The sequence below is a fragment of the Furipterus horrens genome, unplaced genomic scaffold (assembly GCF_987537825.1).
Source record: "Furipterus horrens unplaced genomic scaffold, mFurHor1.1.pri manual_scaffold_10, whole genome shotgun sequence".
Taxonomy (NCBI): Eukaryota; Metazoa; Chordata; class Mammalia; order Chiroptera; family Furipteridae; genus Furipterus; species Furipterus horrens.
In genome coordinates, this window is record NW_028327180.1 from 79,820,889 (window position 1) to 79,841,158 (window position 20,270).

The 20,270-nt window shown below is 37.8% G+C and overlaps 1 protein-coding gene and 1 non-coding gene across 2 annotated transcripts in view; both read right to left on the minus strand.

The window, feature by feature from the left end:
• Nucleotides 1-383: 383 nt before the first annotated feature.
• Nucleotides 384-20,270, minus strand: part of HSPA4 (heat shock protein family A (Hsp70) member 4) — a 39,828-nt gene continuing 19,941 nt past the window's right edge. The window contains exons 7-19 of the mRNA XM_090288342.1: nt 19,088-19,332; nt 15,927-16,003; nt 14,620-14,771; nt 14,006-14,112; nt 13,468-13,601; nt 12,340-12,521; nt 11,266-11,355; nt 6,323-6,475; nt 5,278-5,403; nt 4,639-4,746; nt 2,907-3,026; nt 866-1,027; nt 384-625 (exon numbers count right to left, since the gene is read on the minus strand). Coding sequence (XP_090144468.1) covers nt 422-625; nt 866-1,027; nt 2,907-3,026; nt 4,639-4,746; nt 5,278-5,403; nt 6,323-6,475; nt 11,266-11,355; nt 12,340-12,521; nt 13,468-13,601; nt 14,006-14,112; nt 14,620-14,771; nt 15,927-16,003; nt 19,088-19,332 — 1,860 coding nt within the window. The 3' untranslated portion in view covers nt 384-421. The remainder of the gene's footprint in view (nt 626-865; nt 1,028-2,906; nt 3,027-4,638; nt 4,747-5,277; nt 5,404-6,322; nt 6,476-11,265; nt 11,356-12,339; nt 12,522-13,467; nt 13,602-14,005; nt 14,113-14,619; nt 14,772-15,926; nt 16,004-19,087; nt 19,333-20,270) is intronic.
• Nucleotides 16,887-17,020, minus strand: LOC150000809 (small Cajal body-specific RNA 24). The gene has a single exon (XR_016513818.1).

The following is a 20,270-nucleotide window of genomic DNA, read 5'->3' on the forward strand; positions in this document are numbered from 1 at the left end:
CAGGGAGACTTTGTGGCAACCTCCACCACAAATTTCTGAAGCACAATTAGGGTTCCTGCCATTTATGTCATAACAAAAAGTCTGCTGGATAGCCAGTTATAGTTTTTGCTATAGCTCAACTTCCCAAAACAAACTTATCTTTGTAGAAGCATGATTTAAACATAAAAGGAGTGAAGCATAAGCTCAGTAAGACTAACTGGACTTCTAAATAGTACCATTATGAAAAAGATAGAATGCACTTAATTTCTGTATCTAACTATTTAGAAGTCAAAATGCTCCATACATTACCTATACCCCTTCCCCAAAAATCCCCTAAAAACTAAGAAATGTCCAGTATTGGATTGCTCTAGTTGATATTTAGAACAAAGTTGACAACTTAAAGCTTTATAATAGTCTGTTTTAATATAAACAATTGTTTGAATCAATCAATGTCCATTTCAGGAAGCTTCTTGTCTGAATCAGAAGGCCCAGTCGAGTCTGTGCCCTGCTGGGCAGCCTGAGGGCCAGGGCTGTCTCCTTGTCCATCCACTGGTCCATTCTGCTCTGCATTATTTTGCTCCTCTTTTGGAGGTTCCACTTTGGGTTTGGGCTTTGAAATTATAGGGTTACAGATACTCATCAGCTCCTAGAAAGGTAGAAGAGAAAATTGTGCTTTCTTATAAAATAGCAAATTTTACATTACACACAAAACCCAAGTCCACCCTCTCCCCCCAATCCCCAAAGCAGAAGTTAAGAACCAATAATGAAGTTCCCTCTTAAATGTCCCTTTAAGGGTTATTAATAATAACAAGGCTGAAATAAATAAATAAATAAATAATGAGGCTGGTGAAAAAAAGACTACTTAAAATTTAAAGCCACAAAATACCTTAATTTTAGCTTCAATGTCTTTTGCCTTGACCACCGGATCCATGGTCAGACTCTGCTTGTTCTGCAGATTCAGCTTCTTATTCATCCACTCCATGGCCTCGTTCGTACTTTTTTCCACCTTCATCACATCAGCAACATCCAAATGGTCATACTGGTCCTCCTGCAAGCAGCCGTCACAAGACAGTGTCAGAGGCTGACTTCCCCCTCCCCCCACCGAAGTATCGTTTCATACTTCAGTCTTCCATGAAGTCACAATCTTTATCATATTTCCCAAAATAGAGCACATTTACCCTCACAATCTAAATAGATATTCAATTCCTTAAAAATTAAGAGAAAGGAAAAGTAAACCCAATTTTTAAAACACTTAAAATAGATTTAAAGGTCAAAAACATAAAAGTTGCAATTAGAAGGCCTCAACAGTATAAATTGCACGTATACTTTACACCAAAATCTTAAGATCATTTCACAGTACAAAATAACTATGTGTCATTAGATATGAGAGCTAAGGTTTATACAAGCTTGTTAGGAACAAACAGTAATAAATACGATGTTTTAGAAGAGACCTTTCAGGAGCAAAATTTAAAAAAAACAAACAACCAAAAAGCAAGTTCAATTTATCTCTCTCAAAAGTTTCTTACACAAACAGTATATATCAAGAACCTGGAGTACGGTGGCATGGTTAAGAACCCGAACTTTGGAGTCAGACCTCAGGCTAGGTCCCAGCTACCGTAAGTAATCCAGGGTGTTGTTTAAGGACAGTGGCACTTAAAAGAAATCAGAAGCTATCTGTAACTGCTGATACTGCCATCCACTCCATAAGAGTACTGGGGTGGATTTAATGAGATAATACATTTATCATATAGTGCTAAAAAACTAATAAGCAGCAGTTTACTGCTGACGGTCCTACATTTGCATAATAAGCCAAATTATATGCCTAGTGTGTTCTCAGAAAGACCAGGATAGAGCAGGTTAAGTAACTGATGAAGCATTTCCAGCAAGAAAAGGAAATTAACCTTTTGAGTGCCATGTGTAATTGCTAAAATTCGTGTGAGAAATGCTAGGCTATTTTGCTGAGAAATGCAGTTTATGAAAAATGTCTATAAAAACATTTATTATTCATAATTTGCTGGAAATTTCATGACATATAGTAAATACACTCTTTGTAAGCAGTGTTGACACAATTTAGCAAAAAATTTATCGCATTAAAATTATTTTAACAATTATTTTAGAAAAAAAATTCTTTCCTTCAATATGGCTTTTGAAGTATAATATATGGCATAATATAAAACCTATGATAATTTGAAAAAACACATAGCAACACTGATAACAAGAAATATGCCAAATATTGCATAAATTTTTGAGAAAAGAAAACTTCATAATGTACCAAAAAAATGAACACAAACAGTATTCACACTAGACATATATAGATATCAACAGTGAAAAAGTTAATAAACAAAATGCTTACACTATACCATGAAGCAATGAAAATGTTTATTAGCAAAAGCTTCCTTATCATGCACACTGCAGTGTTTCGATGATTATTGCAAAGATAAATGAAATTAAAAGGACCGTTTAAAATGTAAGTAAAAATTATAACAGAATTAATATGTCAGTATTGGAATAAGCATAAAAATTCAAAATTTGAATCAACATGAGAAAAAGTTATATCAATATATAACCAGAGATACAAAAAGAGAACAAAACATACAAATTATTCCATTGTTATTTACATTTATAGCCATCGAAGAAAGTCACTGGGAGCAACGCTGGCACTTTTGGGAAAATTTGTCAGCGTCACTCACAGCAACGTTGGCACTCAAAGGGTTAAACAATATTGCTCAATTCCAGATCTCACCTATTAAAGAGAAGTGGGAAATCCCAGGGTTCTTAATAATATTCAATAAAATGTACATTACATTAACATCCAAAAAGAAAAAATATTATTAAAGAACAATTAAAGAGAATAAGGTAGTAACTATATAAATGACTCAAAGCTTAACTCTACCAAAACAACAGTAGAGAAGAAGAAAAACAGATACCTTGTTTCTGAATGAGCTGATTACTTTCATATACTGTTGGATTTGTTTCCCTAGTTCTTCAAATAATTTTGGTCTTTCTTCAGATTCCTGGAATCTTGTCTTAATAGGTTGACCTAGATTCTTAATGAAAGAGAGAACATGCAAATTCTTCACAGGGCAGCTTAAACTATCAGAGTAGCATTATTTCTACAATTACTAAAATTGATTATGGATTAAAGTATGTTTAACTTCCATGTGCAATATATAAGTAGTTAAATATTTTCCCCCAGCCCACTGAAATGTACATACAGGGCTGGACAAAAGTAGGTTCACAGCTGTGAATATGCAAAACACAGTTTATTCATTTTTTATTATCCTTAATTACTGTATTATTTTCCACATGAACTGTAAACCCACTTCAGCTCCACCCTGTACACTCAGGTTAGACTGTAAGAGTAAACCTCAATACTGTTGCAGGTGGCGCCACTTCGACTATCACCTAAGCCCTAAATCTCAGAACACAGCAGGAGACAACCAAACCAGGTACCTGCTGACAGTGACAAACAGCACTCAATATGCAGTACCACTGCCAAAAAAAAATTTTTAACCTAAATCTGATGAAGCCTCTAGAGCTATGCATCAATTTACCCACAGAGATGAAAATCAGCAAAATCTAGACTGGGGCCAAGCCTACAGGACAAATGATGCCATTTTTTCATTAACTAATGATGGAAGGAGAACTACAGACATGAGTTAAGAGACATGTTGTAGAAACAAAACATGTGGATCTCACTTAAATCCTGAGTCAAACAAACTAATGTGAAATAAGTGAAACTGGAAAACTGAGGATATTAAGAAATTTTTTAGGTGTGATATGGCAGAGCTTAAGTTTACACTTTCTTTCAAATACATATTGAGATATTTTGGGGTTAAATATAATATGCAGAACTTGTCAAGTAACTGGGACTGAGAGCGCAGAAATGAAACACAATTGGCCGTAAGTAAACAGCAGTTGAAATACTCTCCTCTCCCCATTCATGTATTATTTGACATCTCCCATAAAAAACAAAAACCTTGCCCTGGCCAGTGTAGCTCCATTGGTTGGAGCATTGTCCTGTAACTGAAAGGTTGTGGGTTCAGTTCCTGGTCAGGGCACCTGTATAACAATTAAGTGAAATAAATGCATGTTGGGGGGGCGGGGGACTCAACAGAAGGATCTCACTGGAAGCTCTTGTTTTAGTCACAATAGCCCACTTTGACAAGAAACTACGTAATCCAAAGAAATGTGGAAAATCCTTGTGCATTTCCATCCTCTCCCAAGCAAAAGATCTCAACTTTAGACATCTCTTTGTACTTTAACCCTAAGGTTTAACGGTCAGATTCTTTAAATACAAAACCTATGTTCTGCTTTACTGAGAACCAAAGCTATATACACAGCCCCGCCGAACTGTACTGCGCCTGCCTTTAGCACAGGGACACATCTTGCAAATATTTGTATCTCTTGACACCAAGAATGCACTCAACTCCAATTCAGTAAACACTTAAAGTCCAAACTCAGTTTTCAGAAATATCCTTTTGTTACTCTAAGTTATAAAAGTAAGAAAGTAATGAACCTAATAAAGCATACAGTTCTTCAATATCGCTCTCAGCCTGTCTTCATTTACTTGACATAAGAATTCCTCCCAATTTTGAGATGCTCTCCTTGGCAACTACAGCCTGAGTTCAGAACATTTTGCTTTCAAAAGACACTTACTTTTAACTCAGCCAATTTATCAACGTAAACTTGCTTTGGCTGGTCTTCTCCGTCCTCATACAACCAATTTTCAGTATCTTCTAGTTTCAAGGTGAAACTGTTACGATCCTAAAGGTGAAGAAAACATTGTACTTAAGTCAATTTTGATTCACCGATTTTGACTTCATCGCTTTTGAAATCAGTTGATTCACTAATGGAGTCACAGGCATAGACTGCGATATGTCTGAATTTGTTTTGAAATGTGAAGGGGAGATAAGAGATGTAGAAAACAAGACTGGCAAAATGTTTTCCTTGATGGGTACAAGAAGGTTTATTATTCTCTCTGCTGTAAGAAACACTGGGGTATGTTTGAAAATTTCAGAATTAGAAACTGCATTTACAAATAAGTTAAAATAAATACCAGGGAAAAGTTAGCTGATTTAAAGAAAGATACTAGGTAAATAATAGCACAGGAATGTATCTAAAAGGGATACACAGACTAACCCTTAGGGAATACTCCAATAAACATAAAACAGTATTTCCAAAAACAGTACATTTTAGCCACTTTACTGTGTACATACAGACACGCACTTCCCTAACACATCTCAGGATGCTCCCAGGAGACACATACTAGGCAGCCACACTGTGCCACACACTTACATCTTCATTCACAAACTTCTCATATTCACCGCTGAGCTTGTCTCTCATTTCGTACACGTACTCCTCCACTGCATTCTTAGCATCATTCCTTTCCTTCTCCAGCTTATCCTGCATGATCATCTTACCCTGAGGACAACAGAAATCAGTTAGACATTCACACAATGGAGACCATTTCCTCTTAAATATTAAATAATACAATTATCAAAGCAGGAAATCCTTCTTCCCCAAATCCTTTTAATTCTGCAAATCATCCAAGAAAGTAGACCTGGAAACCTTAGTCCTCAGTAAATGATGAAGACCAAGTGAGAGTTTTGTGGGTGTGCTTAGAAAAAAGGAGCAACATGGGGGGACAGAGGAGGGGGAGCTGAGGGGAGGTGGAAGAGGGTACCAGGGAGGATAAATGGTAATGAAAAAAATACAAATCAAAAAAAATAAAGCAATAATTTCTAAAAAGAGCAACAACAATATCAGGATGTAGAAACTCAAAAGCAAAACTAAGAAAAAGAATTTAAGACAAGAGAACTTTAAGAAAGTATTAGCTCAGTGTCACTAGTGGTGTCTCTGGTGTACTCTTGTTACCATGGATACCAAAAAAATCTAATGTATTCATGTAGTAGACACGCTAAAGGTCTGTACAATAAAGCTATGCCAAGATCCAGTGAACACATGATTAGAAACCTCCCAGGCAATAATTATTTCAAACCTTGCATCACTCATAATAACAAGAGTTACATATTAACTGGCAACAGGGGAAGGAACTAAAACAGTGCTTCCATTAATGCTATATATCTCATTTCTTCTACCATCAACTTCTAGGACCCACAACCCCAAACACCCCAATCCCTAGTGGACACCTCCCCTAAACCAAAGCCATAATGTTAGAGATCTCATCATAAAGCTTCTAGCAACACAGACCTACTTTTGCCAAAAACCTAACATTTTTCTCAAACTCCAACCAACCAAAAATGCGTAACAGTCACCAGACACAGAGCTTCAATGCTCTGTTACGTTAATTTGTTATTGTTCTGAGACTTGAAATAATCACCTCATTTTCAATGTACAAGTTGAGCATCTCTCTGTCTATCTGCCATAACAGCTGATTCTCAACTGGCAGGTCCACGGTGCTGGTCTTCACTTTTGCCTTCTTAGCTTGAGGTGGCTGATCCGTCTTTTTGTCTTTTGACCCAGCTTGGGAGGTCTAAAATAACAGAAACCATTAAGGACAAACATACAAACAGACTACCCTTCAACTTCCACATGGGTCACATTTCAAAAGCTGTTTCTGCTTTTGTATTAACTGTTTTTTGATGACTTAAAATAACCTAGGACTATTCTTGTAGTATTTGGAAAGTTAAAATTATAGTCGAATCCATACAAACAGAAAGTAATGGTGGTTGCCAGGGCTAGGGGGAGGAGGGATAGGGAAACAGGAAGGTGGTATTGCTCAACGGGTACAGTATTTCAGGTTGGCAAGATGAGAAAGTTGGGAGATTGGCTGCATCAAAGTGTGAATATACTTAATTTACCTTGCTGAACTGTGTACACACATATAAAAAACAACCTCGCACAATCCCACGATAATATATCACTGTATCTTCTCTAATTTTCTTCCACTCTTAAACATATAGACATACATATGAAATTAATGGATAGGGGGTATAAATTTTTATGGATCAGAAATATTATCAGTATGGTTTCCAGAATGTCTGTACCTATTTACAGTCTCACAAGGAATGGGAGAGCCCATTCCACTGCACCCTGGCTAAAATAGGAATCTGTTTACCATCACATCACTACAGTATTCTCTGGGTCAATAACCCTTGTTTCAAACTGCCTAGTCATATTTAATCCATTGTTCTTTTAGGATTTTAGGGGGATTTTTTTCCCCCAAGCGATAGACTTTTCTGGTTTCTCCACTTTTATATTATTTGTCTATACGAGTTTTTATTGTTGAATCATGCCCCTTTTCTTCCTCTGTGATTACTTTCATTGCTTTTATGCTTTGAAAGCCCTCTCTGACGCACAGGTTAGAAAAATATTTTTTCAAGTTGTTTTTTTGGTTTACTTTTAACTTTCAAATTTATCTAGAATTCAATTTGCTCTATATGCGAGTCAAGATTTCAAAGTCAGCCCTGACCGGTGTGGCTCAATGGGTTGAGCCTTGTCCCACAAAGCAAGGAGTTGACAGTTCGATTCCCAGTCAGGGCACAAGCCTGGGTTAGGGGTCAGGTCCCAGGTTGGGGGCATGTGGGAGCCACCCAATTGATTCTTCTCTCGCACATCATTGTTTCTTTCCACTTCTCCCTCCTTTTCCCTCTCTCTAAAAATAAAATCTTTTAAAAAAAGTCATTTCTCCACCTCCTACCCAAGTAACTTAACTTAAATCAGTTGCTGAAATTTATGTATCATTTGTATTTCGTTTCCCTTAGGAACAGTACATACTCTGAAAGGCACCAGGTTCCCAAGCCACCTCATACAAGAAGACTCAGCAACCACCCTCTGAAACTTCCCACAGCTCCTTGGCATCTGGGGGTGGAAAGCAGCAATGATGGCAGGTGGTGCCATCATTTCTCCTCCTTTGTCCTCCTCCCCAACCTCCCACAAACACACAGGAAAATGAGTACTTCTCTCTCCCACTGCCCCTAACCCAGCCAACAACGTGAAGGTTTTCCAACGTGGAAAATGCCTGCAATAGACTAAAGCATCTGTGAGCATAATTTCCTCTGTCCGTTACTTTATTAAAATATTTACAAAGCTAAAGGAAAGTAATTATAATTTGTTAACTGACATGGATATGGATAACAGACCTAAGCCACCTTAAGGCTCTGCCAAACTTCTTAAAATGCCACAATCAGAATGCTTAGGGTGAGATTATACATTGTAATGTTATAAATAGCTGGAAAGAAAAGGTAACTTTCAATGATGACAATAAATTTAAACATAAAAACTCAAAAGTTAGAATATTCACTTAAATAAATGCTTAAGTAAATACGTTATTTATATTATTTACAAAACAAAATATATTTAAATACATTATTTAAAACAATATTTTTTGACAAAAAAGACAAGCTTCAGAGAGTTGACAAAATTTAAAAGAACCATCTCAAGTTTATCAGTAAAGAATGGGTAGAATGACTCAGCAACAGCCATTCAGAAACCAGTGTTAAACCATAACTAGTCTGTAGACCATTCTGTGTGGTTTCGAGAACTGTAGCCCAAGCCACGCAGCCAGGCTCCTGAGAGCCTCGTCAGACTTGACTGGAACACCAGGAAGGTCAGAGGTAGATATGACTCGAAGGCCACTCAGAAGGTTCTCATGGGAACTGGATTTAAAGAATGCATACTATGGACTTCTGGCCAAGATGGAGGCCAAGACAGACATGCTAGGTCTCCCTCCACAACTAAGAAGGAATGCAATTACCTCAAAACTAGAGACAACCAAGAGTTCCAGAATATCAAGCTGCATAAAGTCCAACAAACAAAAATATAAAGAAGAGATACTCATCCAGACAGGTAGGAGGGGCAGAGCCCAGGGCAGGAAAGACACGGTGTGGTGGCAGCAGCAGTAGCAGTGGCAGGCTGGCAGAAAGCGCAGTCACATGTTTTTAAAAGTGGGGAGGGACACCTGGGGAGTGTTCTCAGCACCAGACCAGACAGCACAGCTCACAGTCCCAGCACCCGGGAAAATAAAGCCTCATTGCTTCTGACTGTGCAAACCAGTGGAGGTTGGGGTGGAGGAAGAAACTGCCGGTCTCTCTGCAGAGTCCACTTGTTTAAAGGGCCCCAACGGTCCTAAAATGTCCACAGACCCACCCACTCTGGCAACAACGGCCAGGGCAACAGGTAGAGGGGCGCCAGTCCCAAACCGAAATAGGATAAGAGCCTGGAAAGGGAGCGAGTGCTGAGCAAGCGGCACTGTTCCCTCTCTGACTCCTCCCCAACATACAGCGCCATAACGTCGTGAAACAGGTCGCCCTGTACTGACGAATACCTAAGGCTCCGCCCCTTACAATGTAACAGGAGTGACAGCTCTACCTAAGACACAGAGGCAAACAAACACAGGAGCCTGTCAAGATGAGGAGACAGAGAAGTATGGCCCAAAAGAGGAACGGATCAAGATTCCAGTGGGAGAACTAAGCGATGAGGAGATAGTCAACCTAACAGACACAGAATTGAAAACACTAGTGATAAAGATGCTCACAGGCTTGACAGATACGCTTGAGTACAGCAAACACGTAAGAGAAGACATGAAGGCTATGCTAAGTGAAACAAAGGAAAATCCACACAAAACCAATGGCAAAGGGGAAGGAAACCGGGGTTCAAATCAATGATTTGGAACATAAGGAAGAAAAAAAGAGTCAACCAGCTCAGAATGAAGAAACAAGAATTGAAAAAAATGAGGAGCGGCTTAGGAACCTCTGAGATAACTTTAAACGTGCCAACATCCGAATCATAGGAATGCCAGAAGGAGAAGAGGAAGAGCAAGAAATCAAAAGCTTATGTGAAAAAATAATGAAGGAAAACTTCCCAAATTTTGCGAAGGAAATAGACATACAGGAAGCATAGAGTCCCAAAGAAGCTAGACCCAAAGAGGACCACACCAAGACACATCAGCATTAAAATGTCAAATGTTCAAGATAAAGAGAGAATCTTAAAAGCAGCAAGAGAAAAGCAGAGAGTTACCTACAAAGGGGTGCCTATAAGACTATCAGTTGATTTCTCAAAAGAACCTTTGCAGGCAATAAGGGACTGGAAAGACGTATTCAATGTGATGAAAAGCAAGGACCTACAACCAAGATTACTCTATCCAGCAAAGCTATCATTTAGAATGGAAGGGCAAATGAAGTGATTCCCAGACACGGTAAAGCTAAGAGTTCATTATCACCAAGCCATTATTGTATTAAATGTTATAAAGAGACTTACTTAAGAAAAAGAAGATCAAAACTATGAACACTAACATGACAACAAACTCGCAAGTATCAACAACTGAATCTAAAAAATAAAAAAATCCAACTAAGCAAACCAGAATAGGAACAGAATCATAGGTATGGGGATCATTTGGAGAGTTATCAGCTGGGAGGGGAAGGGGGAGAAATGGGGAAATGGTGCAGGGACTGAGAAGCATAATTGGTTGGTACAAAACACAGGGGGGAAGTTAAGAATAATACAGAAAAGGGTGAAGCCAAACAACTTATATGCACGACCCATGGGCATGAACTAAGAGGGGTGGGTTGCTGGGGGAAGGGGGTTACTGGGCAGAGGGGAGCAAAGGGGGAAAAGAATTGGGACTACTGTAACAACATAATCAATAAAATATACTTAAAAAAATAATAACGCATATTATGCTTTAGAGCTTGCTCTGCTTTTCTTATCCCTTAGTTAACTATAAACGGTGTGTAGCAAAGAATGTATGAAGTCTTGCACCTGATGTCAGTATGGCGCTGGGATGTTTAACCAACCCTGACACAGAGTGGTCACTGTGTTCTCTACACTGATACCTGTAATCAATAACTATCAACTGTAACCCAAGCATCTAAAGCTTACTGATGATTTCATAAGTCTTGACCTTGTTATCTCCCGAATCCCCTCCTCAATTAAAGGAGCCAGGAGAAAGAGTTCAGCCTTCTCCAGTAGAGAGATTTGCCACTTCTCCTCCTCCCAGACAAAAGTGTGTCCTGGGTAAATTTATTCTCATCCGTGATCCTGAAACCTCTACTGGACAGGGAGTTTCCCACCAAGCCAGGGCGTTGGAGGTAGACCACCTCACTAGTCTACGGGAACGAGGGCTTCTGAGAGATTTTTTTCTCAGAAAGATTTCAAAGACCAGCTTGCCAAATGTACTTTCCAAACATACTACAAAATTATGCTTAAAAACTCTTCAAATACATGAAGAATTCCTAACATAACTACCTTCCAAAACATAGTAAAAACACAGCTAAAACCACGTATGTGATGAGACTAATACATCCTCTAAAGTGCAATTTATACCTCCATTTCTTCAGACTCGGCCTTATTTTCTGCTGGCATCTGCTGCTGTTGCTCTTCAACATGTGGTTCCTCTTGGTCCACTTGCATCTTCTGAAAAACAGGTCATACTAGTTCATACTAGTCAAAGACTAAGTAATCTTTGTAACATACTAACAAAATCACATGGTATCAAATTCCTGAATTACCAGACATCAGAAGACCTAGACTCAGATTCCAGCTATGACACATATGTTACCCACAAAACAGAAGTTTTGCTCTCTGATCTCAGCAGTACATCTTGTACACTGGAGGTAATACCTGCCCTGCTCAACCCTTTCATAACAAGAACAGCTGTGGAATTGTACTATAAACCATAAAGTACTCATTACACACAGTAGGGCAATATTTAACACAATATAATCTGGAAAGCATTAGTTTCTCCAAGCTTCCTCATGAGCTAACTTCTGTCAAAAGTCTTCACTTTTTCAAGCTGTTTTTAAATCATTCTTTTCACCCTCAGAAGTACAACCACTGCATGCATTAGGGCAGGTGAACACCCTCAGAATTGTTTAAAGACCAAAGCCTGACATAATAAAAAAAGGGTGAAGTTCATGAAAACCCTGAATGAGTGGCTTTCAATACCTACAGCACCCCAGAATAATCTCAAAGGCTTTTAAAACTAGTGATACCTGGGCCCTAGTATACCCAGATCAACACAAACAAATCTCTGGGGATGAAACCCCAACATTTGCAGCTTTATAAAACCTTGATTTTGATGCACAGTAAGGACGAGACAACGCATGATTCCAATAAATAAATGTCAAGTATATTCTACTTGTGAAAAATAACCAACTGAGGCTCACAGCATTCTTCAATAATCAGAAAGAATCAAGAACTCAAATGGTCTGAAGGAAGGAGCTGGTTATGTTACATTTCTATATAAATTCTGTATAGACTTTATGCTAGTCCACCCATGCTGGGGGAAGGGGACACATGCAGACCCATACCCAGCAGCTCTGTCACAATGCTCCCCCCTTGTCAGTCTATTTGCCAGAATCTCGGGGCCATCATAAATGGTACAAAATGTCCAATTACCTCTTCTTCCTTTGCATTGTGATCAGTTTCCATGGGTTCCTCGTTTTCCTCAAACTTGTGCACTTCCACTAGAGATGCACTGGACACACTGAAAATGCCATGGACATTTACTCGAACCTTGACTTTGACTTTTGAGCTGGAGCCATCAGACTGAGCAGTGACTTTCTGAACAGAAAACTGAGCTATGGACGTATGAGACAAAAGAAAACAAAAATCTGAGGAGGAAGTCAAACAGGAATATATACCCACATGGCCAGGTATGTCCATTTCTCAGTAATAGGTCGACACCTCAAAAAAACAAAGTGAGTACTCATAGATTGTATCAAATTGCGACACTTCTCTCTCTTGTCCCAATTAGGATTCAAACATCTCTTAACCCTCCAAACATTTCTTGCCCTCCAGTCCCTATTCCAACCCATCTTTTTATGCTAGTGCCAGATAAATTCCTAGAACAATTCTGTAACATTATCCTCTACTAAAAAACCCCCAATGATTTCATAGTGCTTTGTGATTTATCAAGAACTTGTCATTTCTAGATTCAGTTACCAAGCCAATGTTTTTCTTGTTTTTTAATTCACAAAACTCTGCAAAGTGTGAATTATCATCTTTATTTCTGTCTTACATATTAGAAAAATAGTAGGTTAGCTTCCCACAGCTTCAAAATGCCATTCAGGATTGTCCTAATACATTACCCATGTATAGGTCTGTAATTATCATACAACTCTAGTTTCTCTCTCCTTGACTAGTTCTATTTCAAGATTATAAATTTCTCAGTCTCTGAAGACTCTAATAGACAATATGGCTTATGATACTGATGCCTCAATTTCCTAGTAATTTTCATCTCATAACTCTATGTCAGGGTCAAAAGTGAGTTTAACTCCTTTTAGTATCAAGCACATTATGCACAAGGTATAACCAGAATGTGTGTTAACCAAGAAATATGCCCCACAATAGGAGATCCAATTAAATAATGATCATCTTACTGATTCTGAACCTGGTAAAAAGACTAAAAGAGGGCTTTTTGTGATCTAAAATACCCAAATTTCAGAATATTGTACTTGCTCTGCTATTCCCAGTTCTCCCAAGTGTGTGTGTGCATATTTTTTTAATTCCCTACTCTTTACTTACCTATAGCAGGATCTGGATAAGGCAAATCCTGAGGAGAACTATAATAGGCCTCAAGAGTGAAAGGTTCCTTTCTATAAAATGTGAGTACTTTAGAGAAAGGAGCAGCATGATTTTTTTGAAAGACTTCACAGTCACTGGAGAAAAAAAGACAAAAACAAACAAATTTAGGATATTTCGTAACACTTCTACCCATGTACTCTAATTCTGTAATTATTGTATACTTTTACTCTTAACTGGCATCAATTCCAGATTATAAGTTTTCAAGAACAAAAAATACACACATGCGTATGTCTCAGTTTTTTAAACAGAAATATATTTCAATCAGCACAAAAAGGCACCAATTACTTCAGCACAATCAAATACAAGAAAACTAAATAAAGACATAAATTTATTCTGATAACTAAAATAAGCAATCACTTTGAATCATGCACTATAACAAAATGTCACAGATTTGGAAAAGGTGAAATGGAACATACTATTTTACTCAGACTTAACATTGAATTAACTTAGGTACAAAATAATTAATAAACACTATTACCTTGACCCTTCTTCAGCTGGAGAATTCCATCTCAGAGATATTGGATATGGTACCACATCAGTGATAGAAAATTCTCTGACTTTGAAAGCAGGCGATAAGATTGCACACTAGGAATAATAATTTTTTTAAAAATTCCATGTGACAAATATAAACATTATGAACTGATAGCAAAAGAACTATTATTAAAAGACTTCAGAAAACCAACAATGGTTTTAAATATTTACATTAATAATTTAATGATGAATGAATAAGCAGTATAACTATCATGTGTCAAATTATCTACAATCTAGCTGTTCCTTATCATTTTTCCATTAACCCCAACATTTATTTAATTGATGTACAATGCCACTCCATATAGAGAATAAATATGCCAAATCCAACAGTGTTTCAGGCTTACCTATGTTTCTAGTAAGTTAATTCATCTTATTACATGTTATAGAGTTCTATTCTCCTTATGAACGCCATTACTGATATCCATTTTAAAACAAGTTTCAGAATCTTACACCCTGAGGTCATCCCAAGCTAACCTCAGGTTATTAGTTGGAGAGAGAAAACCACTGCTGCGCTGTTACAATGACCCGTAAGTGGTCACCTATGGAAGAAAGAAAACTCACCTGCAGTGCACAGCCTCGAGTGACCGCTTCATCGGCGTTCAGTGTGGTACTGAGCTCTTTACCAAAGAATTTGCTGATCTTCTCTTTTACTGCAGGGATTCGCGTCGCACCGCCAACTATCTCCACTGCATAAATATCTTCTTTCTTTAACTCTATTTTAAAGTAATTAGACATTTATATTAAAAGCATCTTTAAATTAGTTATTTTTACAGTGAAATTAAAAGTGATACACCATCTTATCACAACAAAATACATAAATCAGATATGTAACAAAACCCACGACTCCTTCACTCCACGCCCCCCACACAAGCGCAGGCACACGTGTGCTCACACACAGGTGCACAACATCTGGAAACACATAGGTATGCTTTGATCTCACAATAATGGGGTCAGGGTGGCACAGTAATATTGGGATTTAGGGGGTGAGCCAGGAATACTCAATGCCCTACAATCTTTGAAAGAATACCCCAAAGAATTGTTAAAACATGAATAATTAACGTAGCCATAAGGAAGGTAAGGCCTTGAAATACTGGATAACCCCTGACACAACATGGGAAAAAAGAGGTATTTGGACCCCATCTAGCCACTCCAGCACTCCATCCCGAGGGTGCACACAGTCCACATTACAGCCCATGTATAATCTCCTCACCATGGCTCTGCTGTCACTCACAGAATAATTCATTACCACCCGACTTCCTTGTCACACTTTAAGTCCCAGTGTGGAAAGAACACGCCCATTTGCCCTATCACTGTGATTTAGGAGCCGAGCCTCTGTCAGGCTGACAGTGCTTTTTAACACTCTGAAATACCTAGCAATCACACAACAGTGGACTTGAGGTAAAAGTTTGTCAAACATTTTGGGAAAATTGGTTATCTATCCCTAAATTACACTTCTACCTTTTAGCCCAAGGTAAAAAATCGTCCTGTTGAAGTAAATATATGGCTATCATACCCTCCCTTTGCTCTAATTGTCATTCAGCAAACAAAAGATTCACAGGTAGCAGAGCCTACAAGACTACTATGGCAGCATTGCAAAAGACAGTTTTTACCAACATGAAATAACTGCAAAGTTTATGTTCATCTCACAGTCTGAATTGGGTTTCCTGGGGAAGCTTTCAGACTTCCCTGGACATTGTTATCAAAAGGTTACCTGGGGGAAGTGGGAGTGAGTTCCAGAGGGAAGATATAAAGAAGCTTAAAATAGCATTGAAGTTATTTACACAATGGAAGTTTGTATAACTGAAAAAATAAACAGTATTTCCAAAGAGTGAGAGATACACAAACAATTCCATCACCAGAACACTTACTGGTTTGTTCCAAAACACTACGAAGTGGTGGCTCCACTCTAGCTAAGAGATCATCACACATCTCCAGAAATTTGCCTCTATAAAATAAACAACAAAAGGTTACATCACGTGCTCCTTTTAAGTGGAATGGAGAGCTAGCGAGCGACAAAAGGAAACAACAAGCGCATTGGCAAGGATGTAGAGAAGCTGGATCGCTCTCACATTCCTGGTAAGAATATAAAATGATGCAGCTACTTTGGTAAACAGTTTGGCAGTTCTTCAAAATGTTAATCAGTTACCCTATGACCCAGTATTTCTATTCTGAGTATATAAAAGAGAATTAAAAACATATGACCACAGAAAAACTTGCTTATGAATGAATATTCACAGTAGCATTATTCATAAACAGCCAAAAAAGTGAGCGTATCAAATGTACTCAGCACTAGAAAGAAATGAATACAATAAAAGGGACTGATACGTGTAGGAACACGAATGAACTTTGCAAATATTAGGCTAGGTAAAAAGCCAATAAAAAAAAAGGACACAGTGCAAAACACACTCGATCTCCCTCTGGGGAGCACCCACCACCACTCGCTTTCCCTTCTTCTCCCCCAACTTCTTTCCTCACAGTCACGCGCCTCCTAAACTCTAAGGCAACGGGCAGCTGGCAGCTGATCTCCTGACCTTTCCCAAAGCCCCCTTCTCTCCGACTTCCCAGTAAGCTAAGGCAGCCCAGCCTGGGCTCTCCTGTTGCTTCCTCTATGCTAAGCCCTTCCTAGTTTCATTGGCCCCAGCTTTAATTTAAAAAACAAAAGAAAACAAAACCACATATTTATGACTCTATTTACATGGGAAGTGCAGGATAGGTATAATCAAAAAGACAGTATATTTATGGCTACCTAGGGCTGGGAGGAGAAAGAGAGATGAGGGAAGACAGCTAATGAGTACAGTTCTTTTCTTTTCCGTTGTTTTTTTTTTTTTATTTGTCAGTAGTGGAACGATCCACCCTTTTTACTTGAAAAGGGTGAACAGAAAGCTACTATATTTCTCTAGGACATTTACAAAGAGTTTTCTTCACCTCAAGAAGAAACTCACTCAATAAAAGTACATGTCCACTTCCTTTGTTTTTTAATTTAATATATTTTGTACATCAGTTTTAGGTTTACAGAGAAATAAACAGGAAGTATAGAGAATTCCCATATGCCCCTCGACACCCCCTGCCAAGTTCCCATACTGACACCTTGCATTAGTGTGGTACACTGCTAGCAACTGGTAAGCCAGTATTTCCACATGATGGTACATATTAGGGCTCTACAGGTTTTAACAGAAGTATAATAAGTACCCACCATCACAGTATCATACAGAGTTGCTTCACTGCCCTAAAAATCATCAGTGCTCCATCCATTCCTTCCTGCCTCCCCAGAGCCCTTGCCAACCACCGACCTTTCTACTGATTCCACAGTAGTCCTGCCTTTTCCAGGAAGTCACATAGTTGAAATCATACAGGATTTAGCCTTTTCAAATTGGCTTCTTTTACTCAGAAGTATGCATTTAAGGTTCCTCCCTGTCTTTTCACAGCTTTGGGGGTTCTTTATGGGTGATGAATATGTTCTAAAATTGGATTCTGGTGATGGCTGCATAATTTTGTGCATGTACTAAAAACGACTGAAACAATAAATACACTATAAAGGGGCCATTTTTATGAATTACACCTCAATAAAAAGAAAAATTATAGACATGTAGAAAATACCCATCAGTATGGCAAAAATTCAAGACCACTAATACCAATATTGGTGAGGATGCGTTGCAACACAACCTCTTACATGTTGGCAGTAATTTAAAATGACAGCTGTATTCCTCATAGCAAGTGATTCCTCAAAAAAGCTAAACACAGAATTACCAAAGGACTCAGCAATTCCACTCCTAGGTATATACCCAAAAGAACTGAAAACAAAATATTCAAATACTTGTTCACGAATGTTCATAGCAGCATTATTCACAAGAGATAAAAGGTGAAACACCAATGCCCATCACCTGACCAATGGATAAATGGAATAGTATTTGCCATAAAAAGCAATGAAGTACGAACACATGCTACAATAAACCCAGAAAACATTATATTAAATGAAAGAAGCCAGACAGAAAAAGAAGCCAATACAAACAGGGGTGAGGAAAAAGTAGGTTTATAGGTGAATACGTGAAACACAGTTTGTTATTGTGTTATGTTTTATTTTTTAAACAAACTGTAAACCTACTTTTGCCCACCTCTATACTGCATGAGTCCAATTATATGAAATATCCAGAATAGGTAAATCCATAGAGATAAAAGTCAACTGGTGGTTGCTATGGGGCAGAGGTAAGAAATGGGAAATAACTGCTTAATGGTTATGAGGTTTTTGGTTGGAGTGATGAAAACATTTTGTCACTAGGTAAGGGTGGTCATGGCATGACATTGTGACTGTACTAAATGACTTTAAACTTATGTATGCCCCTACACCCCAACCCCGCCCCCAACATATAATACATACAAAACTGCTACTTAATAAAAATGAAAACCATCACTTTCAAGCAGGGGAACAGGTGACTACAAATTTGGTTTCTAGGCACAATAATAGGAGCAATTTATATTCCATCTCAATTTTTTAGGCCATACTTGCTCAAACAAGCCATCAGTCTTGCCTGAATTCTCCAATATAGTTCACATCCTAAAGAACATGCATTTTCACTACCCAAGCAACCCAACAGTAACATATCTGAGGACAGACCTGAAACACCAGTTACCAAGAATTCTTGAAGCACTGTACAAAAGAGGTGCTATCCTCAAGTGACCCTGAACTAGCCAAAACACCAATTTCCAAATCAATGACTAAATCAAATTCAACATAATTCAGCATTAAAGCATTTTGCCCCAATTTTATGAAAACTGGTAATCATGTATAATTCATACAGGTAAAAAACTACTTCCTGCAATATGCAATTAATCAGAACAAAAACATTAGTCTACATTATTAGAATAATCAAACCCAACCTTCACATAAAAAGCAGGCTCCTGAATGGCCTAATTTTTACCTACAGAACTGAAGTTACATAATAACAATGATTTCAACAATTAGCTAATTAAGGCTAATAAAAGTGAAGAAAAATTACAGTTCAGTTTAACATCAAAATATTAATATCATTACCTATTCATAGTTCCAGATACATCAACATCATTCATAAAACACTCGATGCTCAAAGGGAGGTCTGAAGCATTTGCACTCATCAATTTCTTGAGTTTCTCACACTCTTGAGACAGTCGTAATAATGCACGGATTTTGGACTTTATGTCTAGCTTGTATTTCTTTCCAAATTCTTCACAGAAGTGATTTACTAACACCTCATCAAATTTTCTGCCTCCCAGTACTGTATCAAATGCAGTGGCCAAAACCTTAGGGAAAAAATGATAATTCAAAAATAAAGCAATTTAAAACTTTATTATGATACATGTTTAACGGATAAATTGTAATGGGGGGCATTAAGGTTGAAACAAAGCTATGTGCATGTGTAATTTAGTCATTGTTATAAGCACTGTGAAAAGAGACACTGTAACCCTCAATTGACAGATGATGCGACAAATCAGATAAATTCTGCAGGTCATAAAGATAGTAAGTGGTAGAAGTAGAATTCAAAACCCAATCTCATCAATTTCAAAACCCATGCCCTCTCCATTACACCAGCAACAATTATATATCCAAGACCAAATATACTAACATATCACATACACAAGTCTAATCTTATTGCTATCACAAAACTGTGAATACCAAAAGCTTAGCTCTGGACAGTTTACTACCAACAAAGATGCTAAAGCCTTAACTCCCAGCAATTTGTTTCTATTTAACACAGAAGTCTTTTATTAGCTTGGGTGGGTTACCTTTTTCACAAATCTCTAGCAGAGTAGAAGCAAACTAGGCCTATAAGACTCAGTAATATAAGATAGGTCAAGTAAGTGATGACATCCTTTTGAAGGAACAAAACCAATAAAAACAATCTTTTCGAAGAATGTTAAACATCATGGGGAAATTTTCTAAATCTATTAACTGAAGATAAAGAAAAAACAAGAACTGAAATACAGTGTGATTTCAATTTTGTTTTTTTAAGACTAGAGTGAAACACACCAAATTTTTAAGATTTTGAATACTTTTTAAATTCTTTTTCTTTAATCCTCACCCAAGGATATGTTTGATTTTAGAGAAAGAGAAAGGAGACATCAACTGATTGCCTCCCATTCGCGCCCCTAAAGGGGATCAAACTGACTACCTTCTGATGTAGAAGATAAGGCTCCAAGCAGCTGAGCCACACAGCCAGAACTTGAGTATTTTTTTCTTT